General features: G+C 68.2%; 6 protein-coding genes across 6 annotated transcripts; 2 read left to right on the top strand and 4 right to left on the bottom strand.

Annotated features, from left to right (window-relative positions):
• Positions 1–1,400: 1,400 nt before the first annotated feature.
• Positions 1,401–3,349, top strand: EMIHUDRAFT_414846 (hypothetical protein). The gene is made up of 6 exons (XM_005757850.1): positions 1,401–1,554; positions 1,712–2,105; positions 2,175–2,381; positions 2,447–2,574; positions 2,651–2,738; positions 2,825–3,349. Exons 1-6 carry the CDS (start codon positions 1,435–1,437, stop codon positions 2,914–2,916), a joined length of 1,029 nt encoding a protein of 342 aa, XP_005757907.1. The 5' UTR covers positions 1,401–1,434; the 3' UTR covers positions 2,917–3,349.
• A 215-nt stretch (positions 3,350–3,564) lies between these two features.
• Positions 3,565–5,397, bottom strand: EMIHUDRAFT_448673 (hypothetical protein; the record flags this gene model as incomplete). The annotated part of the gene is made up of 4 exons (XM_005757849.1): positions 3,565–3,768; positions 3,833–4,114; positions 4,634–4,675; positions 4,825–5,397. 4 exons carry the CDS (start codon positions 5,395–5,397, stop codon positions 3,565–3,567), a joined length of 1,101 nt encoding a protein of 366 aa, XP_005757906.1.
• A 1,304-nt stretch (positions 5,398–6,701) lies between these two features.
• On the top strand, positions 6,702–7,214 carry EMIHUDRAFT_199252 (hypothetical protein; the record flags this gene model as incomplete). The annotated part of the gene is made up of 1 exon (XM_005757848.1): positions 6,702–7,214. One exon carries the CDS (start codon positions 6,702–6,704, stop codon positions 7,212–7,214), a length of 513 nt encoding a protein of 170 aa, XP_005757905.1.
• Positions 7,211–8,458, bottom strand: EMIHUDRAFT_97353 (hypothetical protein; the record flags this gene model as incomplete). Its single annotated transcript, XM_005757847.1, has 2 exons — positions 7,211–7,849; positions 7,919–8,458. 2 exons carry the CDS (start codon positions 8,456–8,458, stop codon positions 7,211–7,213), a joined length of 1,179 nt encoding a protein of 392 aa, XP_005757904.1.
• Positions 8,459–18,641: 10,183 nt separating this feature from the next.
• EMIHUDRAFT_199248 (hypothetical protein) lies at positions 18,642–19,096 on the bottom strand (the record flags this gene model as incomplete). The annotated part of the gene is made up of 2 exons (XM_005757846.1): positions 18,642–18,716; positions 18,779–19,096. 2 exons carry the CDS (start codon positions 19,094–19,096, stop codon positions 18,642–18,644), a joined length of 393 nt encoding a protein of 130 aa, XP_005757903.1.
• A 296-nt stretch (positions 19,097–19,392) lies between these two features.
• Positions 19,393–24,465, bottom strand: EMIHUDRAFT_448672 (hypothetical protein). Its single transcript, XM_005757845.1, has 18 exons — positions 24,435–24,465; positions 23,921–24,211; positions 23,796–23,849; positions 23,652–23,723; positions 23,461–23,567; positions 23,283–23,316; positions 22,846–23,061; positions 22,424–22,610; positions 22,171–22,350; positions 22,095–22,129; positions 21,603–21,911; positions 21,329–21,460; positions 21,041–21,148; positions 20,740–20,887; positions 20,468–20,670; positions 20,174–20,392; positions 19,921–20,103; positions 19,393–19,849 (listed from the first exon to the last, which is right to left on the bottom strand). Exons 2-18 carry the CDS (start codon positions 24,041–24,043, stop codon positions 19,478–19,480), a joined length of 2,682 nt encoding a protein of 893 aa, XP_005757902.1. The 5' UTR covers positions 24,044–24,211; positions 24,435–24,465; the 3' UTR covers positions 19,393–19,477.
• Between the last annotated feature and the right edge of the window lie 49 nt (positions 24,466–24,514).

Raw genomic sequence — 24,514 nt, 5'->3', positions numbered from 1 at the left:
CGCCCGCCCCCCGCGCCGAAGATCGACCGCGCCGGCCTCGTGCTGATGCGCGAGGGCATGCCCGTCCTCGAGTGGATCGGCGTTAAGATGAACCGCCGCTCCAACGTCCGGGATCAGGACCTCTTCGACCTCGCGCGCTCCTCCAAGGGCAAGCTGCTCCGGAGCGGAGGCCAGCGGTGGAAGCTGCAGCAGCGGCACTCCCCCGGCGTGTGCAAGCGGCTCCACGGCATCGACGAGGTGGCCCTCAAGGACCGCACCTTCATGCAAGACGACGGCAACGAGACCAACGTCTACCAGTACTTTGTCGACAACTACCCGCAGTTCAAACGCGAAATCGACCCAAACAAGCCGGGGATCAAGGTTGGCGAGGCGAAGGGCGACCGCTGCGCGCCCGTGGTCCCGATCGAGCTCCTCACATTCGCCCCGGGGCAGGCGCGCTTGCTTCCCGCCCTCTTGACTCCCGCCCAGGGCCGCGCCCATCCCACTTCTCTGCCAGTCATCCCCGACGCCCGCCTACCTCGCTCCTGCAGCTGGCCACCGAGAAGACGGCGGAGGTGTCGTCGGAGATGATCAAGCACATGGCGGAGGAGCCTGGCTTCCGCTTCCCCGCCATCGAGGACATCGTGAGGGCCGTGTCGCACGGCGAGGGCCCTACCTCCAGCGCCTTTGGCATCGAGATCAACCCGCAGCTGCTCGAGCTCAAGCCCGAGAGCGCGCGGCAGCTCGCGCCCCACTCGCTGCTCTTCAAGACGCGCGGCGGGCAGTCCACGTGCGACGTCTTCGTCGACACAAGGGGCAAGGGCCAAGGCGGCTGGAACCTGAGAGGCGGCAAGGGCGGTGCGCGCGCCCCAACCCACCCGGCCGACCCCGCTCCTCCCCACTCACCCCGCCGTCCACCCCCCCCTGGTTCAGGCGAGATTGAGTTTTGGGAGCCGGCGAGCCTGCCGCGCGACAAGCGGTGGGTGATCGTCCACTTTGGCATCAACCTCAGCGGCCTCGAAGCCTTCACCCGCACGTTTGCCCGGATGGCGGCGGGCCGCGGCGCCCCCATCGAGAGCCCGTCCCCGCGCCCCCTCGTCCGCCCTCCAGTGCTCTGGCGTTCTCTTGCTCCGTAGGCATGAAGGGCCTGGAGGAACCACACCGCGACGACGTCTACGACATGAGCCGGTACGAGCAGAACAAGACGCTCGCAGACGAGCTGGATCGGCTGCAGGGCAAGTCGTACCGCGGCGGCATCGGCACAGCGCGCACGAGTCCAGACACACGCGCGCCCAGGGTCGCGTCGCGAGCGCCTGCTCCTCTTGTCTACGTGTAGGCCTCCTCATGGCCATCCTGCCGGGCAAGGAGGCGGAGAACGCGCGCTACCTCTACCCGACGATCAAGCGGTGGGGCAACACCAAGGGCGTGCCCACCCAGTGCATCAACGGTTTGAAGATGGCTCCCCCCTTTGGCAAGGGCGGCGGCAAGGGCGGCAAGGGCGGCGGCAAGGGCGGCGGCAGGGGCCCGAAGGTGCTGGGCACGGACGGGTCGTACTCGGCGGGCATCCTTCTCAAGGCGCGCCCCCGCTGCCCCCTCCCTCCCACACTCAGCCACGCCTCTCCTCTGGCGCCGCCGCCTTCAATTCAACCACCTCGCTTCCACACTCAGCCACGCCTCTCCTCTGGCGCCGCCGCCTTCAATTCAACCACCGCCACCTCCCGCGCGCCGCCAGGTCAACCTCAAGCTCGGCGGCGCAAACGGCGTCTCAAAGGCGATGAATCAGGGCAAATCGGTGGTGAGCGCGAAGCCGACGATGGTCATCGGCCTCGACGTGAACCACGCCGGCCGCGGCAGCACCGCTGACTCCCACCCCGCCATCTGCTACTCCCTCGACTGCCTTTGCTCCAAGTGGGCGACCGAGGTCACCTCGCAGAAGGCCAAGGAGGAGCTGGTGCCGGCGGAGTGGCTCAAGGCGCGGATGGTGCACGCGGCGCAAGAGTTCCAGAAGCGCAACCACTGCCCCGTGCAGCGCCTCTTCTTCTACCGCGACGGCTTGGCGCACAACATGTTCAGTGCAGCGGTGGTGCAGGAGGTGGCGGCGATCAAGAGCGCGATGGAGCAACTCGGAGATCGGCCCCGCCGTGCCTCCATACAAGCCCGCGCCCTCCCCGCTCACTGCCCACTCTCGCGCATAGGCATCTGCCCCGAGCTCGTCTACATCGTCGTGCAGAAGCGGACGCGCGCCCGCTTTTGCATGCGGACGCCGGACGGCCGCGGCGCCGGGTACGAGAAGCCGCCGTACGGACTCGTCGTCGACCGCGAAGTGACCGACGCGACGCACCACACGGCGGCGGGCGACTTCTACCTCTCGCCGCACTTTGCGCTCAAGGGCCGCACGCTTCGTCCGCTCCGCCTCTGCCCCGCGCACCTCTCCCCGACTCAACACTTGTACTCCCCCCCGCCGCAGGCACCCCTCGGCCGGCGCACTACCACGTCATCGTCGACGAGGCCAACCTGACGGCCGACCAGGTGCACGACTTCACCTTCGAGCTGTGCCACGTCTACCAGCGCGCTACCAAGGTGGTCTCGTGCCCGGTACACAGCCTGCTGCTCGGCTGCCTCGCCCCCGACGAGCGCTGTCGCGGAGGCCGCCCGTTCGGTCACTGTCTAGGCGCCGGTCTACTACGCCCACCTCGCAGCCTTCCAGGCGCAGTACAACTCGACGAACTGGCGCGACGAGAGCGCCGCGTGGGAGACGGGTGCGCTGTGTCTCCGGCCCTTTGCAAGCCTGGCCACCACCGCCACACCGCCGCCATGCTCACTCGCTTCTCTCGGGCGCGCACAGGCTCGGCCGCTTCCGGGGGCTCGAGCGGGTCCTCGGCGACCGTCCTGCTGCCGATGCACAAAGACCACGACGGCAAGCTGTGGCAGGTCTAGGGCACGTGCTCGAATGGCGTGCGCCCGCCGCGGCGTCGCTCTAGCCCGTTGGCGGCACTTGCGGGCGGCGGCGTTCTGGCGCGGGCGGTCAGGGCGAGGTGGCACGCAAGGCTAGGCCTGAGCCGCCCGCGCTCGACGGTTTCCGGATAGCGGATTGTGGGGCCAACACTGCACTAGGGGCATCGCGCGACGCGCTTGGCGGATGATCGAAGCCGAGGAGCGGCCCGTTCGGGTAACGGCTAACGCGCGTCCTCTCTTTAGCTCTTGAGAGGCGCGGTACACGGTGGGCCTGGTACGCACGCTCGGGGTGATATTGTGTCTTTGATGCTTCTTTTTGTCGCGGTTCGGGAGTTTGTTTGGTCGCTTTGTGTGTCGTGATTGATGTGTGGTGATTTTTGTGGTACGCAGCTTGCATATAATACTCTCTAGCCGTATATAGAGCCACTTTTTGGTCTTTGCACTAAGCTCTCTTGGAGTCCGCTTTGGTGTTTGGACTTTGCCAAAATTGGAATAATGAATTTCGATGGCGGAGAGGGAGACCGGACGCGCCGCGGACCAGTGTGCGACTGCGAACTGCGAGTGCGACGTGCGAGACACGCTGGTCGCTGCAGACAAACAAGAAACATGCCTACGAAGGTGGTACAAGCCTCATCTCGTCCTCGACACCATCGTCTCGCCGACGCCCGCCGGCCCGGCCGTCACTCCGCTCGCCTCCTCGTCGTCCTCCTCCTCGTCCACCTCGAGCCCCTCCATGCCGAGCAGCGCCCCTCCGGTCTCGCTGGCCGCCGCCTCGAGCTCGGCCGTCGCCGCCATCGCCTCCGCCCACAGCTCAGCCGTCGGCGGCTGGGTCGCCTGTCAGGGGGGGCGAGCCTTGTCAGAGGAAAGCGCGACTGCTCTCGCTTGGGGGCGAGGCGACTGGTCCGCGCGCCCACGGAGGCTCCGAGCCCCCCGCGTCCGCCTCCGCCGCGGCCTCCGCCAGCACCTCCTCGAGGGCGGCGGCGTCGGTCGCCCCGGCGGTGGCGAGCAGCAAGCGGCGCGCCGGCGGCTGCCCGAGCGAGGCGTGCTGCAGCCCTCCCGCCTCGGCGAGGCGGTGCAGCGCCGCGCGGCGCGCACCGTTGAGCGAGGCGGGCAGCAGCAGCAGCGCGCACTCGGAGACGCGCACGCAGCCGAGCAGCAGCGGCGCGTGCTGCGCGAGCACCTGCCGGCCAATCGGGGACAGGGTGGCGGGCAGAGGACGGGGGCCGGCACGGCTCACCGCGCACGAGCGCGCCTCGACATCCTCGTACTCGAAGCCGCGAAGCCGCCAGCCAGCATCGCCGCGGCAGGCGAAGAGCGTGCGGCCAGATCCCACGACGCGGCCAAGCGGCTCAGCGGCGGCGGCGGCGGCCGGAGCGGAGGGTGTGACTCGGGCGGGACCGCGGCGGCGGCGCCGTCGCTGCCGCCGGCCCACCAAACTGCTGCCGCCGCCGCCGCCGCCGCCGCTGCCACCGCCGGCGCCGCTGCTACTGCCGCCGCCGTCGCCACCGCCGCCGCCGCTGCCGTCACCACTGCTGCCGCTGCTGCTGCCCCCGCCGCCGCCGCCGCCGCTGCCGCCGCCGCCGCCGCTGCCGCCGCTGCCGCCGCCGCCGCCGCCGCCGCCGCAGCCCTCGCAGCCGCCGCCTCGCCCGCCGGCCGTGGTGGCGCCTGTCGGCTCGCCCTCCAGCCGGTGAATCCGCACCGCGACATCGCCGTAGAGCGGGTCCGTGTAGCGCGTCCCCTCCTGCGCGCGGGTGCCGGTGTGAGGAGGGCGGGGTGGCGGCGGGAAGGGAGCTGGGACGCGTCTGCCTCCGCAGCGCCGGCAGCCGTCAGCAGCGTCGCCGTCCCGGGGAGCGAGAGCAAGGATCGCTCAAAGGCGTCGCACGCGCGGACGTCTCGCCGCGAGACGCTGAGCAGGATGGTTGGCGCGGGGTCGAGGACGAGGAGCCGGCGCAGCAGCGCGAGCAGCGGCGCCGCGTCCTTTGCCGGGTAAAAGACGTCCGACAGGAGCACGGTCTCGACTCGCTCAGCGCAGACGAGGCCGGCGACCGCCTCGGCGTCCTCAAAGTCGAGCAGCGCGGCCGCGTCGATCGCCGCCGCCTGAAGCCGCTCGACCGCGGCCCGGTTGGAGTCGGTCGCAATCACGTGCGCCGCGCAGAGGTGCCGCGCGCAGAGGAGCGACGGCAGGCCGGTCCCGGCGCCTAGCTCCAGCACACGCCTGCCGGCGACAGCCTCCGGCCGCGCGACCAGGGAGTGGCAGAGGGCCACGGAGGCTGGCCAGACACGGTGGAGGCCGGTGTCGTCAAACGGCTCGCCGGTGAGGCTGCCGTCGTCAAAGAGCAGCGTGTCGTCGCCGAGCGTGACGCGGGCGCTGAGGGTGAATGGGCCGACGCGGATGGACTCAATCTCTTCTCGAGTGTGTGCGCCGCTCGGCTGTGGAGTCGTGGGCTCGGCGGCGCTGTGCATGTGTTGACCAGCGAGAGCCGGGCGTGCTTGGCTTGCCTGCTTGGCTTGGTCACGAGGTGAAATACATTGCGCAGAGGACCGGAGTAGGACAGGCGGCACGAACATCGGAGCACAAACGCCAAGAAGATCTGTCTCAAACGCCAGGCTACGCGTACTCAGTAGTAACGCAAGGATGGGGTGTGCGGCATTTCACCTACTATCCCCACCCACCTACCTACCCCCACCAACCCAACAAACAACTCTCTCTCTTCTCTCTTCTCTCTCTCTCCAAGACTCCAACCCAAACTCTTTCACGGCGTCGCCCTGCCTCCGACAGAAAACTCGATGTTGGAACGTGACACTAAGGGACGCAGGGACGCACGTAGCCAACCGCTCTCCACTCCTGAACGCCACATATGCCCAACGTCCAGGTCTTCAACAACGGCAAGCCGGTGTCACCAGGCTGGCAGATGCGCGCCTTTGGCTGCGTCGCGTACGGGCCGAAGTTTTCGGGCATGCCAAAGGGCACACCCCGGCTCCCGCCGCACGAGGAGGGCGAGCTGCTCGCTCGGCTCCGCGGCCAGTACAAAATCAGGCAGGCGCGAAAGAAGGAGCTGAAGGAGGCAGGATGCGAGTCGTCGCTGGGGGTATTTACGCACGCGGCCATTGACGGCGACCTCCTCGCCATGTCCGGCTCCTTGTCCGAGACGATGATCAAGACGGAGGAGCTCCACGTGGGCGGGAACGGCAACAAGAAGGTGGCGGCCAAGCACGCGCAGCGACGCTCGCTCCGCACGGCCGTGGCGTCCGCGTGGCACCATCAGCGCCTGACGTTGTGGCGCTGTAGTTTGACTGGCATCTGCTACCTTGACAATGTCGGGGCGCGGCTGGTCAGCATGTCAGACGCAGAGATCCGCATCCGGACTGGCGACGGCTTCCTGCTCATCTTGGTCCGCGTCGACGAGCCGACCGACGCCTAGTCGAAGGGCGTGTAGCTGCTCGGGCGCGTGTTGGGAAGGTACGTCTGCTTGCCGCCCGCTCGGCTGCTTTGGGTGTACAGCAGTATCTCATGGGGTGTCTATCTGATCTCTCTCGAGACACACGTATCGAGACGCGCGTTTATATCAGTGTGTGTGTGTGTGTGACCGCTCTCTCTCACCTCTCAGCCATTTTGTACATTTATCATTTTGCAACACCGGGTCCGCTATTGACACCGCCTAGACTTAGCACGATTCGTGTTGTGGCACCTTGTGACGGTGCCCTAGCAAAATCGTCGCGATTTGCGTAGCTCGATTCGTCTAAGTCCCCAGAGCGTGCGGGGGGGCATGCCACTGGCCGCTGGCACAAAGGTGGATGCCGAGCAGAACGGGGTGTGGTATCAGGCGGTAATAAAGCAGAGCCTCGAGGAGAGCAGCGGCCTGAGCTACAAGGTGCACTACCACGGCTGGAACGCAAGGTGCGACGAGTGGGTGGACTCGGCGCGTGTGCGCGGCATCGGCAGCTTCTCTGCCGGCGATGAGGTCCAAGCCCGCGACAGGTTCGGGAAGTGGTACGGCGCCAAGATTGTGCACGTCACCGAGGACGGCGAGTACCGCGTCCACTTCCTCGGCTGGGCGGCGAGGTGGGATGAGACGGTTCCTGCCGACCGTGTCGCTCGAGTCGGCGCCGCGGTGGAGAACATGGAGGTGGACCCGGAGGCGGTCTGGGGCGGGGCCGCTGGGCACCTCGGCGACGACCAGTTTCAGGTGCACGCGGTGCTCAAGAGCCGCATACGCGAGGGCATTCTGCAGTACTGGGTTGACTGGGGACCCGAGTGGGACCTATATGTACAACGCTAGGGCCTGGGCGGATCCGAGCTGAACCACCACTTTTCGCTCAGCTTCTCGGCCCCGAAGGGCCACTGCCACTCCTCGTGGAGATGCCTCGCGTCAAAGCGCCAGTCCTTGGCCGAGAAGGGCCGTGGGACCGGCTCGTCCAGGCCCGTCTGGCCATCGCTGGCTCGGCAAAAGAGGTGCGATGCGCCCGTCTCGGCCGCATTCTTCACGGCGCGCCACGCCTCTTGCCGCTGCGCGCCGGTGATGCGCCGCGATGTTGCGATTTGGCGGTAGAGGTGAAAGGATGGGCGCTTTCGCCTCTGAAGGTCGTTGAGGCGGTCAACCTCGACGAGGCCGAACTTTGGGCAGTAGCCGTCTGCCCACTCCCAGTTGTCGATCACCGTCCAGTGCAAGTAGCCCGCGACGGGAACGCCCTCCCGCCGCGCCTGCGCGACCGCGAGGAGGTGCTCGATGATGTAGGCTGGCCGCATCACGTCACTCGCGTCCGAAATGCCATTCTCGGTGATGATATAGCGCTGTATGGTTGAGCGCGCGTCGTTCCGGTAGCGGTCGTGGAAGTCCTTGAGGAGCAGGTAGAGCCCAGCCGGATACACCACGCGGCCCGACTCGGAGTACTCCTCGTCGTCCCGGATGGCCACCTATGAGACAGAGCTCCAGTCCAGCGGGGAGGAGGTTGCCAGCTGCGCTCCAGGTGCTCCAAGCTCCACCGAGCCGCCCCGGGTGATCTCCTTGCCGTAATAGTTGAGGCCGCAAAAGTCGAGCGAGTCCTTGATCGAGTCGATGAAGGAGAACTTGAGCAGCGCCTTGGCCACCGCCGTCGCCGCCTCGTCCCAGACGTGCTCGGCCACGTTGAACCCGACGTTGTGGGCCACGCCGATCTGAAGGTCTGTGTTCGAGAAGCTTCTGTAAACCGCTCGGTGCGCGGCTTCGATGTTCGCAATGGCACGAGCGTAGTCGCCGACAACGGGCGTGAGGCACTGGAGACCCTGAGCCGTAGACTTCTTAGGGCCCGGAGGCCATATGCCTGAGCAGTGCGTGAGCATGATAAAGATAGTCGGCTCGTTGAAGGTCACCAGGTACTCGATGTCGGCGCCGAGGGCGCCCAGCACGTCGTTGGAAAAAGTGATGAAGTAATCGACCAGGCTCCGGCTGGTCCATCCGCCGTACGGTACGAGCGCAACTGCCGGAGGGTGGGCACGGCAGCGCGGGCGCACGACAGCGCATTCATGACGTGATGCACGTGACATGGTATGTGAGCGCGAGCCGTCCACCACCGTCGGTGATCGTAGTAGCTTAGTGAGCCGGTACGCGCGTACAGTGCGTCTAAGTCGGTCTAAGTCTAAGTCACATTGACATTCCGCCCCAGATCTATACAGTATACTGAGCGAGGGGACAGCAGGGGCGAGCCGATCCGGGGGCACGCGGAGAGGGCGCGCGCGTCGAAAATGCAGGACTTCGGCATCTTCCAAACCGGGACCTGGCAAGGAAGCGCCGGAAACCGCCGAAATTCGCACAATGTCTGGTCCGACCGCCCCGCCACATGACGCCCACCGCCGCGCGTTGGGCGGCGCGCGCCGACGCCGACCATCACCACCGACCGACGGCTCGCACGGCCGTGCGGTGAGCAAAAATTTGGGTCGCTGCGCGCCTGCCGGATGCTCTGCGACGTCTGGACGCTCGCCAGAAACGCCAGGAAGAGCTTGCCTTCCACCCCTGGGCCCGAGGGCGAACGGCAGTGGTCGGCAGCCTCTGCGACGCTCCGATCGGCTCCTCGACCTCATCGCCTGCGACGAGCCAGCATGGCTCGTCGCTCGACGGCAGCCTGCCCAGTATGCTCTTGGCATTCTGTACAGCCTCGCCAGGCTCTGAGACGGCCTGCAGGGCCGGCGCGGACCGCCTCGGGCGCGATGGCCCTCCTCAGTACCTACCTCTTCGATGCCTGTCGGCTCCCAATATCGTCGCCGGCGGCAGGCCCGCATGGCGCGCTGCTCGATGGCAGCCTGCTCAGTACGCCTTGGACAGTGACTTCTGCCTCGCTGCTCTTACTGCAGCCGCCTCCGGGGCCGGCGCCAGCCGCCTCGCTTCGCCAGTGCTGCCTACGCCTGCGACACGCGTGTCGGCTCGCAGCCCGCATCGCCCGCGGCGGGCCCGCATGGCGCGCCGCTCGTCGGGAGCGTTCCCAGCAGGCTGTGCAGGGCAGTCTGCCTCACTCAGGGCGCCGCCGCCGCCGCGCGGGGCGCTGCTGCCGTGAACACTGCCACCGTGTACGTCACCATCGCCTCTCTTCGTCGCCGCTCTCGCCGACACGCCGCTCGCCGCTCGCCGCCGCCCTGCCCTGCCCCGCCCAGCCCTCGCACAAACAAACCAACACACACACACACACACACACACACACACACACACACACACACACACACACCTCGAGCGCCCCGCGCCCTCCCGCCCAACGCCGATCGCGTCGAGGATGTGTTCCTCGATCACCGTGTCGGGGAGGTGCCACTGGGAGCCCTTGAGCAACTTGTTCTCCTGCTCGATGCCGGTCTTGAACGTGGCGAGGCTCGCGGACGTGAGGTCCTTGAGAGCGTCGGGGGAGATCGCCTTTTCGAGATCCGCGCGCAGCGCCTTCGTGCGCACGTTCTTGGAGTTCGGGTCCTCCGACTCGATGAGCGACTTGATCGCCGCGATGCCCTTCTTGATGTCGTCGTAGTGGTCGGCGTCCTCGTCCGCCAACAGCTCGGCCAGCGTGTCGTCGTCCTTGACGGCGTTCTGCAGCGCACCGTAGAGTTGGCGCGACAGAGTCACCGCCAGGTCCCCGAAGTACTTGTCGATGATGGCCGGGATGAGGCCGTCCGCAGTGCCGATGTTCTTGTAGCGCACGTGCAGCGCGACCGCCTCGGCCTCGCGCTCCGAGCCCGGCCGGATGGTGCCCTCCTCGATGATGTCGAGGAGGTACTTGTGTTGCTTCGCCGCGGTCCGCAGGTTGATCTCGGCCTCGAACGTCGAGAGGGAGATGTGACCCTGCTTCTTGGAGAAGTACGAGATGATCGCGGTGCCGATCTTGAAGGCGCAGCCGGAGGTGCTCTGGCGGGTGCACCAGTTCGCGTCGGAGCAGCCGAAGAGCTTGGGGTCGGCGACGCGCTCGTAGTGGAGGGCAGGCCGAGGTCCTGCGTGCCGATGAGGTAGATGAGGCAGCGCTCGGCGGCGGCCTCGATGTTCGCGTCGGGGCAAGCCATGCAACGCGCCAGCTGCGAGACGGTGTACTTGTTGAAGACCGACGACCGCGCAGCCGTCTAGTCTACGGCCACACACACACACATAGTGTCCTTACCACCCCTGGACTGCATCTGCGCAGTTTCGTACCGCTGCGGCGCGGTTTTGCAAAAAACCGTTCTGCAGCGGCGCGGTTTTGCCCTTCACCCGCAGCCTGGATTGATAGTCATTGTGGGTGTGGGGGCCGCGGGCCAGGACTTTTGTTTGAACGAAGTTTTGACAGTACATTTCTGTCGGGCCTTGGAACAGCTTGTGAGTGGTCACTGAAGACCTTCACAGTTGGTGGCGGCGGGGCAACGATCCCCGGGACATTACGACAACATGTCGTCGACGGACAAGCTGGTGATTCCGGCCTACAAACAGAGCTCCGAGCGGGAGTTCAACGAGTGGTTCCGCAACCTGCGGACCGCGGCGAAGCAACACAAGTACCTCCTCGACATCATCGAGGTGGGCACCATCCGGCCGGGCGCGGAGCGCGAGGCCGAGGCGGTCGCGCTGCACGTGCGCTACAAGAACATCGGCACTGCGGACGGCCTCATCCCGGCCATCATCGACAAGTACTTCGGGGACCTGGCGGTGACTCTGTCGCGCCAACTCTACGGTGCGCTGCAGAACGCCGTCAAGGACGACGACACGCTGGCCGAGATGTTGGCGGACGAGGACGCCGACCACTACGACGACATCAAGAAGGGCATCGCGGCGATCAAGTCGCTCATCGAGTCGGAGGACACGAACTCCAAGAACGTGCGCACGAAGGCGCTGCGCGCGGATCTCGAGAAGGCGTACTCCCCCGACGCTCTCAAGGACCTCACGTCCGCGAGCCTCGCCAAGTTCAAGACGGGCATCGAGCTGGCGAACAAGTTCCTCAAGGGCTCCCAGTGGCACCTCCCCGACGAGGTGATCGAGGAATACATCCTCGACGCGATCGCCGCCAAGGGGGCCACGCTCGGCGCAAACATGCGCGTGCAGATCGGCATGCAGCGCCAACTCGCCGCGCAATCGGGCAAGACGTACGGCCTCAAGGCGTCCACGCTCGCGATGCAGGGCATCCTCGACCAAGACAACGCGGACCGCGCCAACGAGGCCAAGGCGGCTGCGCAGGCGGCGTTCGAGGCGGAGATTGCCTCGCAAGGCGTGCTCAAGGAGAAGCTCGCGGCCGCCGAGTCCCAGGTCGCCGCTCTCCAGGCGCAGATCAAGTCCGACAAGGGCGGCGGGGACCGCGGCGGCCGCGCAGCCGCTGGGCGCAAGCCGTGCCCCCACTGCAATGGGTTGCACGGTGGCAAGTGCATCGGCGACCTCATCTGCAAGGGGGTCCCTGTCGCCAAGGTGCTCGAGGAACTCCCCGACCGCATCGACCACGAGGCGAAGGTGCGCATGGCCCAGTCCTCGTACAAGAAGGTGTGCGCCAAGTCCCCCGGCCGCACCCTCCCGCAAGACCCCTTCGCCAAGAAGTCGGACTCCACCGCGGCCAACCACGAGGAGGTGCGGGCGGCGCTGGCCGACTCTGTCACCCGCACGTTCGACCCGGACGGCATCGTCGGCGGCTTTGTCGCTGGCGTCGGCACCGACCAGGTCGAGGACACCTTCCCCGACTCCAACCCCACCGACACGCTCGCCATCCTCAAGGCCAAGACGGCGGCGCGCAATGCGGCGGAGGCACGGGCGCGCGGCGGGCTGTGGGTCAAGTTCACCTCGTTCGTCACCGCGCTGCCTCGCCCGTACATCGGCGCTTCCATCCTACTCGTCCTGCTCGCGTGCCTCATCCCGGTCTACATGGGCTCGCCTGCCTCGATCGGCACGCCTGTGGCCGACGCCGTGGACGAGCCCTCGAACATGGGCGTGATGGTCGAGTCCGTCACCGCACTACCCCTCGAGCTGTCCACCGGGCCGGCGACTGGCTCAGGTGGCGGAGCAGAGTACGCCATCGAGGAGGACCCGCTCCAGCCGATCTACCGCAAGGTCGCGGGCGACATGTTCCGCGCGGTGAATAACATCGACGTGCCCAAGACGGTCCCGCTCGTCCTCTCGTACACGTGCATCATGCTCGCCATGTACGTGGCGCGCATGGACGCGATGCAGGCACACGCGCTTGTCGGGCATGTCAAGGTCGTCGACGCGTACGACACGACCGCCGGTGTGAACATGCCGGGATCGTATGCCGCTGGCGTCGACTCCAAGGCCGGCATGAACATGTTCCCGACGCCCGACTACTTCCCTCGCGGGTGGCGCGAGCCCGAGAAGCCCATCTACATCCGCTGCGCAAACAATGACTACCTCAAGGCGAAGGGCGTCGGCACCGCGTACGCCTTCGCGCTGGCTGACCCGACCAAGCCGCAGGACACCAAGGTTGTGAACACCGAGTGGGTGAACGCGCTGTACGCGCCCGGACTCGCCATGCCTCTCGTCAGCGTCAAGGAGTGCAAGGCGCAGAACATCGTGGTCCGCTTCGACCTCTGCCCACCACGCCTCAACTACCCCTCCGGGCAGACCATCTACTTCGGGGAGGACTTCAACATCCACCTGATGCCGCTCGGCGCATCCGTCGGCGCCAACGCCGCCAAGGCCATCGTGCGCGGCAAGCCGGGGCGGCGCCCGACGGATGGCACCTTCTGGCGGCACGCCCTGTGCATCTCCGGCGACGCGCTAAAGGATCTCAGCAAGATCGCGGACGGCGTGCCAGACCTCTCCAAGATGGACCGCAACGAGGGCCTCGACGACGCCGCGCTGCAGGCGAACGCCAAGTACCACGCGCGGCGCAGCACCGGCCGGCCACTGGCCACTCGCTTCGGGCGCTCGTCGCACTACGACCTCTGGTCGCCCAAGGGTGTGGTAGGCGTCGATGGGCACCGCTACGCACTCATGGTCGTCGACGAGCACACCAGCACCATCACGCCGTACATCCTGCAGACCAAGGGCCAGACGCCTGCCTACCTGCGCAAGTACTTCGCCGAGAACGAGGGAAAGGACGGGCACACGTTCCGCGGAGGAGTTGCGTTCTGCGACAACGAGGTCGTCCTCAACTCCAGCGCCGTGCGCGAACTCTGCCTCAAGTACGGCATCACCCTCCGCAACAGCTGCCCCTACGAGCCGTGGCAGAATGGGGCGTGCGAGCGTGCGAACGCTACCTGCGGCAGGATCGTGCGGGAGATGATGGCGCGCGCAGGGGGGCATGGCGCCACCCAGCTCTACCAGTACTGGGGCTACGCCTGGGTGTACGCGGCCACCATCGCCAACGCCACCTTCGCCGTGCGCGACACCGGCAAGTCAGCGTACGAGCTCAAGACCGGGCAGCGCCCCAAGATGAACATGTTCTACCCGTGGGCGTGCAAGATGATCGTCAAGTCGCCCCCCCACCTTGTTGAAGACCGACGACCGCGCAGCCGTCTAGTCTACGGCCACACACACACACACATAGTGTCCTTACCACCCCTGGACTGCATCTGCGCAGTTTCGTACCGCTGCGGCGCGGTTTTGCAAAAACCGTTCTGCAGCGGCGCGGTTTTGCCCTTCACCCGCAGCCTGGATTGATAGTCATTGTGGGTGTGGGGGCCGCGGGCCAGGACTTTTGTTTGAACAAAGTTTTGACAGTACATTTCTGTCGGGCCTTGGAACAGCTTGTGAGTGGTCACTGAAGACCTTCACAGTTGGTAGCGGCGGGGCAACGATCCCCGGGACATTACGACAACATGTCGTCGACGGACAAGCTGGTGATTCCGGCCTACAAACAGAGCTCCGAGCGGGAGTTCAACGAGTGGTTCCGCAACCTGCGGACCGCGGCGAAGCAACACAAGTACCTCCTCGACATCATCGAGGTGGGCACCATCCGGCCGGGCGCGGAGCGCGAGGCCGAGGCGGTCGCGCTGCACGTGCGCTACAAGAACATCGGCACTGCGGACGGCCTCATCCCGGCCATGATCGACAAGTTCTTCAAGGACCTGTCGGTGACTCTGTCGCGCCAACTCTACGGTGCGCTGCAGAACGCCGTCAAGGACGACGACACGCTCGCCGAGATGTTGGCGGACGAGGACGCCGACCACTACGACGACATCAAGAAGGGCATCGCGGCGATCAAGTCGCTCATCGAGTCGGAGGACACGAACTCCAAGAACGTGCGCACGAAGGCGCTGCGCGCGGATCTCGAGAAGGCGTACTCCCCCGACGCTCTCAAGGACCTCACGTCCGCGAGCCTCGCCAAGTTCAAGACGGGCATCGAGCAGGCGAACAAGTTGCTCAAGGACTCCCAGTGGCACCTCCCCGACGAGGTGATCGAGGAATACATCCTCGACGCGATCGCCGCCAAGGGGGCCACGCTCGGCGCAAACATGCGCGTGCAGATCGGCATACAGCGCCAACTCGCCGCGCAATCGGGCAAGATGTACGGCCTCAAGGCGTCCACGCTCGCGATGCAGGGCATCCTCGACCAAGACAACGCGGACCGCGCCAACGAGGCCAAGGCGGCTGCGCAGGCGGCGTTCGAGGCGGAGATTGCCTCGCAAGGCGTGCTCAAGGAGAAGCTCGCGGCCGCCGAGTCCCAGGTCGCCGCTCTCCAGGCGCAGATCAAGTCCGACAAGGGCGGCGGGGACCGCGGCGGCCGCGCAGCCGCTGGGCGCAAGCCGTGCCCCCACTGCAATGGGTTGCACGGTGGCAAGTGCATCGGCGACCTCATCTGCAAGGGGGTCCCTGTCGCCAAGGTGCTCGAGGAACTCCCCGACCGCATCGACCACGAGACGAAGGTGCGCATGGCCCAGTCCTCGTACAAGAAGGTGTGCGCCAAGTCCCCCGGCCGCACCCTCCCGCACGACCCCTTCAAGAAGTCGGACTCCACCGCGACCGACCACGAGGAGGTGCGGGCGGCGCTGGCCGACTCTGTCACCCGCACGTTCGACCCGGACGGCATCGTCGGCGGCTTTGTCGCTGGCGTCGGCACCGACCAGGTCGAGGACACCTTCCCCGACTCCAACCCCACCGACACGCCCGCCATCCTCAAGGCCAAGACGGCGGCGCGCAATGCGGCGGAGGCACGGGCGCGCGGCGGGCTGTGGGTCAAGTTCACCTCGTTCGTCACCGCGCTGCCTCGCCCGTACATCGGCGCTTCCATCCTACTCGTCCTGCTCGCGTGCCTTATCCCGGTCTACATGGGCTCGCCTGCCTCGATCGGCACGCCTGTGGCCGACGCCGTGGACGAGCCCTCGAACATGGGCGTGATGGTCGAGTCCGTCACCGCACTACCCCTCGAGCTGTCCACCGGGCCGGCGACTGGCTCAGGTGGCGGAGCAGAGTACGCCATCGAGGAGGACCCGCTCCAGCCGATCTACCGCAAGGTCGCGGGCGACATGTTCCGCGCGGTGAATGACATCGACGTGCCCAAGACGGTCCCGCTCGTCCTCTCGTACACGTGCATCATGCTCGCCAAGTCCGGGCGCGTACAGCGCGTTCACCCATTCGGTGTTCACAACCTTGGTGTCCTGCGGCTTGGTCGGGTCAGCCAGCGCGAAGGCGTACGCGGTGCCGACGCCCTTCGCCTAGGTAGTCGTTGTTTGCGCAGCGGATGTAGATGGGCTTCTCGGGCTCGCGCCACCCGTGAGGGAAGAAGTCGGGCGTCGGGAACATCTTCATGCCGGCCTTGGAGTCGACGCCAGCAGCACGTGCTCTCGCGATGCAGGGGGCTACAAGGTGCCCGCGGACAAGGACCTCCCGTCCATCGTCATCAGCGCAGCCGTCCAAGTACACCGTCTCGCAGCTGGCGCGTTGCATGGCTTGGCCCGACGCGAACATCGAGGCCGCCGCCGAGCGCTGCCTCATCTACCTCATCGGCACGCAGGACCTCGGCCTCCACTACGAGCGCGTCGCCGACCCCAAGCTCTTCGGCTGCTCCGACGCGAACTGGTGCACCCGCCAGAGCACCTCCGGCTGCGCCTTCAAGATCGGCACCGCGATCATCTCGTACTTCTCCAAGAAGCAGGGTCACATCTCTGGTCCCACATTGGTGACACGAGACCACCACGTTTGCCGCGGAGCGGTGCTGTGCGGCGCCGAGTCGTGCGCGAGGCGACCTCCTGAGGCTACCTGAGCTGGCTATGGATGCCACCAGGACGCACGGCTAGCAGGAGCCAGTCAGGCATGCCCTGCTGTGGAGCAGAGCCGGCTGGCGCACCGGCGATACTAACTCAGCGCGCCGCGAGAGGCGAATCTGGGCGACTTTGGAGGCGCAGTTCTCGAGCTTGCCGTCGACGATTGATGTCGGGTAACTTGAGAGAGATTTTTAGCAATACCTTTGTTTGTAACTTGTCACTGCCGTCCGGGCAGGTCTTCTCTCAGCAGGCCGAGCGCCGTGGCCTGGCTCGGCTCGCCGCGGACGGCACGAATTTATCGCGCACAAAACTCCCGAGACTCGATACTAAACGGACTACGATACAAGAGATAGACCTGTTACAATTCTTTTTCATCTCACGGTACGGTATTTTCTGGGCACTTTCACCGCCGCCGCTTCGCCGCTGCATACACCGCGTGCATTTTGAACGTGTGTGATGCTGCTCCCGACCCCGGCTTGCGTCGCCCTCACGCTGGGCTGCGCGCTGCCGCCGCCTCCGCGCGGCGGGGTCGCGGCCGCCGTCGCGGACAGCAAGGCCGCCTCTCTCTCCGACCGGAAGGCCGCGCTCGTCGCCGGCCTGAAGCGCGAGTACTCGTCGTTCTTCAACCCGATGGAGATGGAGCTCTACGACCCGCAGGTGACGTTCGACGACCCAATGATCTCCTTCACCGGCGCGGACAAGTTCAAGGCCAACGTCGACATGCTCTCCGGCGGCTCGGCCGTCGGGAAGCTGCTCTTCTCCGACTGCGGCCTGGTGATGCACAGCTGCACCGAGGACGGGGAGCGCGCGCTCACGACGCGGTGGACGCTGCAGTTTCGGTTCAAGCTGCTGCCCTGGAAGCCGCTCGCTCAGTTCACCGGCGTGTCTCAGTACACGCTCGACGGCGAGGCGACCGCCTCTGCCGCCTGCCTCTCTCTGCCGCCCCTCTCTCCCTCCATCTCTCCTCGCTGCTGCCCGCCACTCCGCCACCCGCCCGACGCCGCCGCCTCCCTCGCCGCCGCGTCAGTCGCGCGTCTCCGCGCAGCAAGACTTTTGGGACAGCGTCAACCTGCAGCCGGGCGGTGGCTATGCGCCCAAGAGCAAGCTGGCGGGCTTCGGAGACCTGCTGAGCCAGCTGGCGCGCGCCCGCCCTCGCCTCCTCCGCCCTCTCCCCCCCCCCCAGCCCCTACCCTTCGCCCCACCGCATCCGCTCTCTGCTCTCTCGCAGGCGCCCGGCGGCGCCAACGCGCAGCAGGCGAGCGAGCGAGCGCTCCCCCACCGCCCTCGAGAGGAGGAGCCTTCTCGGACCCCTTCCGCAGGCGAGCGAGCGAGAGCTGCCGTTCGCGCTGCTCCGCCGGGCGGGCGACTACGAGGTGCGGCGGTACCCGCTCTTCGACTGCGCGAAGGTCGAGTACGAGCGGCGGGTGGACGGGCTGGGCGTGCTCGGCGCGTACACCAACGGCGCCAACGAGGCGGGCGCCGAGCTGAAGCCGCTCGTGCCGTCGCTGATGAGCATCCCGACGGGCGAATGGGACGAGTTTCGCGAGTCGACGACGCTCTCCGCCGCAAAGGCGACGCGCCCGGCCCGACGGGCGCCGTGCGCTCGGCGCGTCCCGGCTCACCCCCGTCTGGGGCCTCGTCAGGTGATGCGCTGGCCGATGGGTGTGCCCGTGCTGGGAGACGCGGCGCCGCCCGCGCCCGAGTCGCGGATACAGGGGGAGGCGTCGCTCGAGTCGGTCCCCTCGTGCGTGGTCGGCGTGCGCTCCTTCTCCGACCCGACCACCGAGCCGATCGTGCGCGAGCAGGTGCGGCCGCCGCGCCGCGCCGCAACCCCCCGCGCGCGCGCGAACCCTCTCGGAGCTTTCCCGCAGGTGCGGCTGCTGCGGCAGGCGCTGCGCCGCGACGGGCTCGCGCCGGGCGGCAGCGAAGCGGAGGAGTTCCGGCTGGCGCAGTTTGACGCGCTCAACAGCCTCAACGCGCGGCGGAGCGAGGTGTGGGTGGCGCTCGACGAGCACCCGTGGTGAAAGCGAGGGCCGGGTTGTTATTCTGAGGATCCTCTCTGTGTTGAGCACTGCGGGCGTGCGAATTTTTATTGTAGAGCACGCCAGTTGGCGCGTAGTAGGAGACGCACGACCCACAGCCACACCGGAATCGACCCTATGTGCTATGTCCAGCGCTCAAGTGCTCAAGACGAGTCGCCGCTGTTGATGCGCTGAAACGACAAACCCGGGCGCCTCCGGGCCTGAAGTTGAAGACGAAACCCGCGACAATGAAGCCCGGCCCGACGTCGGCGTCTCCGGAGTCGCCGTGTCCGCCGCCGCGGACCGGCGACTTCTTCATCCAGAGCGCGGACTTCTTTCGAATGCTCGAACTGTACCCGTACCAGACCCGCGAGTCGCTCATGGCCTCCCAGATGAGCACGCCCATCTCTGTTGCGCCGGTGCCGTTGCCAGCAGATGGCAGCTCCGCCAATCCTGTCCCCAGGAGAGGCGGCAGCACTCGCCAGATGTCGCAGCTTTGCCTCGCAGTACCCCCGCCCTTCATGGGCACTGCGGGCCGACTTGCCAGCTTGGCAAGGTTAGTAGGGGCTTGACGTACAGGTGTCGGTGGGTTTGACGGCCACGCGTGCTGGCAGCGTAGGGGAAGTACTGGCGCTGCGCGCAACAATGTGCGTTTCTGATGAGTACTGTACGTGGATCGTGTCGTCCCTGCGGAGCGATACGAGGAGATGGCGCGGGTGTGAGAGAGCATGGGCCTGAAACGGCTCGCGCATCGCGCTTCGCGGCGAGACCGGCGACAGCCGACAGCGCGAAAACAGCTGAGAGCTGTGTGTGTTTGTTGATTGTTCCAATTCTGTATTGTGAGCGTGCGTACAAACGCACCTTCTAGCACACTAGCGCCGCGCACACCACCACTGACTCAAGGTCACGCTGTGGCCGCCTGCAGCTGCCGTTGCTCCTGCGTGCGGCCGGCCAGCGCGCCCGCGACGAGCGCCTCAGCATATCGCGCGCGCATCCGCATGACGGTGGCGTACACGAGCTTGGTGGCGCCGGCGGAGCCGCATTCGATCTTCTGAGATTGGCGCGTATCCAGCTGCAGCCTCACCACGTGCCGCGCCGGCTGCAGCTCCACGCCACGCAGCTGCTGCCACGGCGCCTGCCAAGAGAGGTCCAAGGAGCCGCTGCGCACGAGCAGCGCGCGAGCGTCGGTGCATATCAGCGTGCGCGGGCCCAACCCCACGTGCTCGAGGAGCAGCTCGCCGCGGTAGGCGCCGGCCTCCACCCGCTGCAGCAGCTCCTACACGGACGTGTCCTGGACGCGTCACTGACATGGCCAGAAGGGCGCCCCTTCGCCCGCGGGAGCGACTCCTGCCCGCCCCGGACCGATTGGTCGTACGGCTGCAGCGCGGCGTCCGATGCGAGCGCGCGGGGCGGCCTCGCGCGCGGCCGCACCGAGGCCGAATGCACTGCGGGGCCCGAGACGGCGGCGGTGGCACTGGTGGAGCACATCATCTCGACCATGTCGAGGACGCCGGACGCCGGCTTGAGCGCCTAGGGTTCGGGCTCGGACTCGGGCTCGGGCCACGCCTAAGCCTAGGGCTAGGGACGCAAGCTTGATCGCCGCGCTCACGACGCCCTGCGCCGCCCCGACGAGCGCCCGCCCCACCGAGCCTCCGTCGCGCAGGTCGCGGACTGGGCTCGCCAGGCCAGAGGCGCCGTCCTCCACTGAGGCTCGCAGATTGCTTGCCCCGTCGCGGAGCCCCTCGGCCAGAGAGGCCGGCCGCTGCGCCGCCCGCCGCGCCGCCCGCCGCCGCACGAAGTCGTCGTCGAGAGTGAGGGCCTGGGTGGGGACGCCACAGACGTGTCATGGACGTGTCCGAGGGTGCAGGCCTGTCCTCGTCGAGAGGGCGGGCGCCGCGAGGCCGTGGCCGAGGGTGCCCGAGACCTTTGCCGTCGCTAGCGCCGTGCTAGCGAGCGTGTTGCGGAGGAGGGAGGAGGTGCCCCTCGCGACGGCGAGATGCAGCTCGTTCCCCCGCCGCTCGAGCAGGCAGCGGGCCGGCTCCTGGACGAAGTCGCGCAGCCCCGAGCCGATGCCGGCGAGGACGGCGATGGGCGACCCTGTGGGGCATGCTTCGGACATGTCGTGCGCGTGTCGTGGGTTTGTCTCATGGACGGCGGTTGGCGAGCCGAGAGCGTCGAGATCGCCGGCCACGCGCAGCAGCGCCTGCGACGCCTGAATACTGTAGTGCTTGCCGATGCGGCCGAGCAGGCGGGGCAGCTCGTCGAGGGCGTCGCGCAGCACGAGCGCGGCGAAGGTGAGGCGCGCGAGGTCGACCTATGGACCGGCTTCGAGAATGATGAGGGGAGGGTTCGAAGCACTGGTGCAGCTCGGAGGCGCGCGAGGCACCTATTATTGGGAGACTTGGAGAGGCGGCTCGCCGAAGGCGCCTAGCGGTCCGGGAGGAAAGCGAGAGGAGGGCGCGGCCACCGAGGCGACCGCCGCGCCGAGGGCGCTCAGCAGCGCCACCGCCCACGCGGGAGGGGCCGCGCCGGCGGGCTGCAGCGCGGCGACGAGCGCGGTGACGAGCGTCTTGAGCTCCGCGAAGCCGGAGGTGGAGGCGGCGTAGGAGAGGGCAATCGGGTGCAGCGTCAAGCACTGGAAGTAGCACTTGCGCGGCGCGGGCGCGGGCGCCCCTCCTCCGCCGGCGGCGTGCTGGAGGTGGCGCAAGCCCGCAGTCGTGCGGCGGTGCCGGGGCAAGTGGAGAGCCGTGGCGACCGAGGCGATTGGCGTCGGCTTTGCGCGCGGCGGAGGCGGAGGGCTCGCGAGGGAGGAGAGGCGCAGCGCAACCTCGCCGGCGGCGAGGAGGGCGCGCAGGTCGAGCGCCAGGTCGAGGGGTGCGGCGCGGACCTGCGATGAGGTAGGATGTGGCGCGCGTCTCCGCTCGCCGGTGTGGGGCCGTGAGGGTGGCGCGTGGGTAGGGACAGCCCCGTGGCGGCATCTGCAGGGAGGAGCCCCGCGGCGGGCAAGGGTGCGGGGAGGCGCGGACGACCTCGCAGCTGCGGTAGTAGTGCAGGTCCGAGCAGTGGCGCAGCTTGACCGAGCTGAGCTCGAGGACTGCCGGCGCCGCCACGCCGGGCCGAGGGCTCGCGCGCAGCAGCACCGGGTAGCTCGTCTTCTCGAGCTGGTTGTCGAGCTGCAGCGAGCGGAGGGAGGCGTCGAGCGAGACGGCGGCGACCGTGAGCGCGGCGCAGACCCGCAGCTGCTGCGCCGAGAGGAAGAGCAGCTCCTGCGGCTGCCGGTTGACGAGAGAGACGCCGAGCCTGGCCCAAGGGGAGGCCGTGCGCTGCACACTCGGCGCCTAGTGGGGCGGGCCGCCAACACGCGGCGGCGAGAGCGCGAGCCGCGAACGGGGGGGGCTGCCGTGTCCGTGCAGCCCGTGTGCGCGAGGCTAGGGGTGCATGCGCGCGAGGCAGGGGCGCGCTCTCCTCCCTCCCGCATCTAGAGCGCCGAGCCGGCTGGCATGGAAGGAGAGGACGGCGACCGGCTGGCGCTCGCCCTCGACCAAACTCGCCGCGCCTGCGGGAGGGGCGCCGAGCGAGGGTGCGGGGAAGGAGGACGCTCGCCCGCCCTCGGCCGCCGGCTCGCCGCGCCGTTTGGCAGCAGCGGCGCCTCGGCGAGGAGGAGGGAGCGGGTGACGCCCTCTGGCTGCACGAGGCACCAGAGGGATCGGCCGTCGGCGAGCTCGATGCGCGTCTGCTCTCCGAGCCGCGACAGGTCGACCGTCGCGACCAGGCCGCCTGCGGGACGTGTCCAGGACGCGTCACGGACGCGTCCAGCCGCGGGGGCGTCGACCGTCGCGGCCGGCTCGACCCCCGGCGAGGTCGGGCACGCGCAGGCACATCAGCGGCGGCAGCGAGGGGGCGTCGAGGATGTAGGGCGTCCCGGAACCGGGAGGCACGTGCGTCATCAGCCCGGGCACCCCCTGCTGCGAGATGAGGAGCGGCACCGACAGCCGGTTCGTCAGCCGGAAGGGTGGCGCGTCGAGCCGCACGGCCGCCTGCTCACGCCTCGGCGCGTGAAGGGGCGCCGCTCACGGGTGGAGGCGCGACATCGCGCGCACGGCCGCCAGCGTCACGTGCAGCGTCGCCCGCCTCCGCCGCACCTCGGGGCGCGGAGCGGGCGCCGAGGTCAGCCGAGATCGGCCGAGATCAGACAAAGGTTGGATCGGCCGAGGTCAGAGAGCTTGTGGGGGATGCCGAGGTCCGCCGAGATCCGCCGAGGTCCGCCTCCACGCGCAGCATGTGGGGGATGCCGCCGCCGGCGAGGGCGTCGACGCGCACGAAGTAGTCGCCCCCCTCGTGCACGCAAAAGGCGGCGGACCAGCGGCCGAACCCCCCGCCCTGCACGCACGCAGACAGCATCGACTCGCGTGCCAAGCGCGGCACCGGCCAGTGCCACGCGCAGCGCGAGCCGGAGCGCAGCAGCAGCGGCGGCACGCGCGAGCCAACCTGACCGGGGGCGAGCCAATCCGCCGCATCTCGTTGGAGATCGTATAAAATGTCGACCGTGAGATATATATGCTTAGTGGCTCGGTTCAATCCGCTGCAAGCAAGCACGAGATGCGGCTGATCTCGGCGAATCTCGGCGAGTTCTCGGCGGATCTCGGCGGATCTCGGCGGATCCCGACCTGCCGCAAGAGGAGGTCCTTGCCGCTCCCGTTGTGCAGCACTGTCCGGTGCGCAACCTCGATGAGCTCCGTCCGCCTAGCGGGGCCGAGTCGCGGACGCGTCGGCGGACTCAGTGGGCGAGGACGCGTCTCTTGGAGGAGCAGCAAGGTCCGCCAGAAGGGCCCGCGCGCGAGGGCCGCGCTCACGCCAAACTCGTAGTGCATCGAGCGCCGCCGCGACCCGCCCTGGCTCTGGCGCGTGGACGCGCGGCCAGACGGCGGGGCGGAGGAGCCGTCGCCGGAGGCCCGCTCCTCGCTGGCGGCGCTCGAGCCGCGGCGCAGCTCCGCCTCGCCGAGCAGACTCGCCGACGAGCCGCGAGCGCCCGCCTCGGTGCTGCCGAAGGCGGGGGCCGCCGCCCCGGGACGAGGCACGCGCAGGGCGGCGCCGTCGCGCTTGGAGAGGGAGGGGAGGTGCACTCCCTCGGACCACGCGCCGTGCGCCACCTGTGCACGGCGAGAGGGGCGTGAAGAGGTGCCGTTCACGCCCGCGCCGCCCGCCCGCCATCGTGCGCCCACCCGCACCCAGACGCGACCGCCGAAGAACTCGCGCGGCATCCCGAGCATGAGGACCTAGCGCGGGACGTGTCCGCAGACAGGTCATGGACGTGTCCGAGAGCTCGCGCGGCCTCGAGCACGAGCACCCGGCCGGTGGCCGCCGCGCCGACGCTGAAGCCCGCGGGGTGGGCGGCGGGCGGCGGGGAGGAGGGAGGCGGGGAGGAGGGCGGCGGCAGCTCCTCTTCCCTCCCGCCCCCGGCCCTCTGCATCACCGCAGGGGCGCCGTCTGCCGTCGCGGTAGTCCAGCGCTCGGCGTGGCGCGGGCCGCGCCCATGCGTCCAAGCTGCGGCGTGCGCGGTGTGCGGCAGCGGGAGGGCGGACGGCGAGTCGCCTGGCAGCTGGGGCGGCTCGCCGGCGCTGCTGTGTCGCACCACGTCCTACGACCGGCGGCGGAGGGAGCGCGTGCGGTCGGTGGAGGTGCATGGGGAGGGGGAGGGGGGTTGAGAGGGGGGGGGGGAGGGTGATGGGCAGCTGGAGGTGGAGGCTGGAGGGGAGGTGGAGGGTGGGGGTGGGGTGGGGGGGTGGGGTGAGGTGCAGGTGGAGGAGAGGGTGTGGGGAGGTGTGCGCGCGTGCGCGTGGGCCCTCTCTGCGGTGGCACGCCTGGCCGAGGCGGCGCGCGAGGGCCTTCTCGGCCCGGCTGGTGTGCCGCGCCATCGACGAGACGATCGAGGCGACCAGGG

This window comes from Emiliania huxleyi (genome assembly GCF_000372725.1).
Source record: "Emiliania huxleyi CCMP1516 unplaced genomic scaffold EMIHUscaffold_9, whole genome shotgun sequence".
In the NCBI taxonomy this organism is placed as follows: Eukaryota; Haptophyta; order Isochrysidales; family Noelaerhabdaceae; genus Emiliania; species Emiliania huxleyi.
This window is presented reverse-complemented; position numbering and strand designations above follow the sequence as displayed.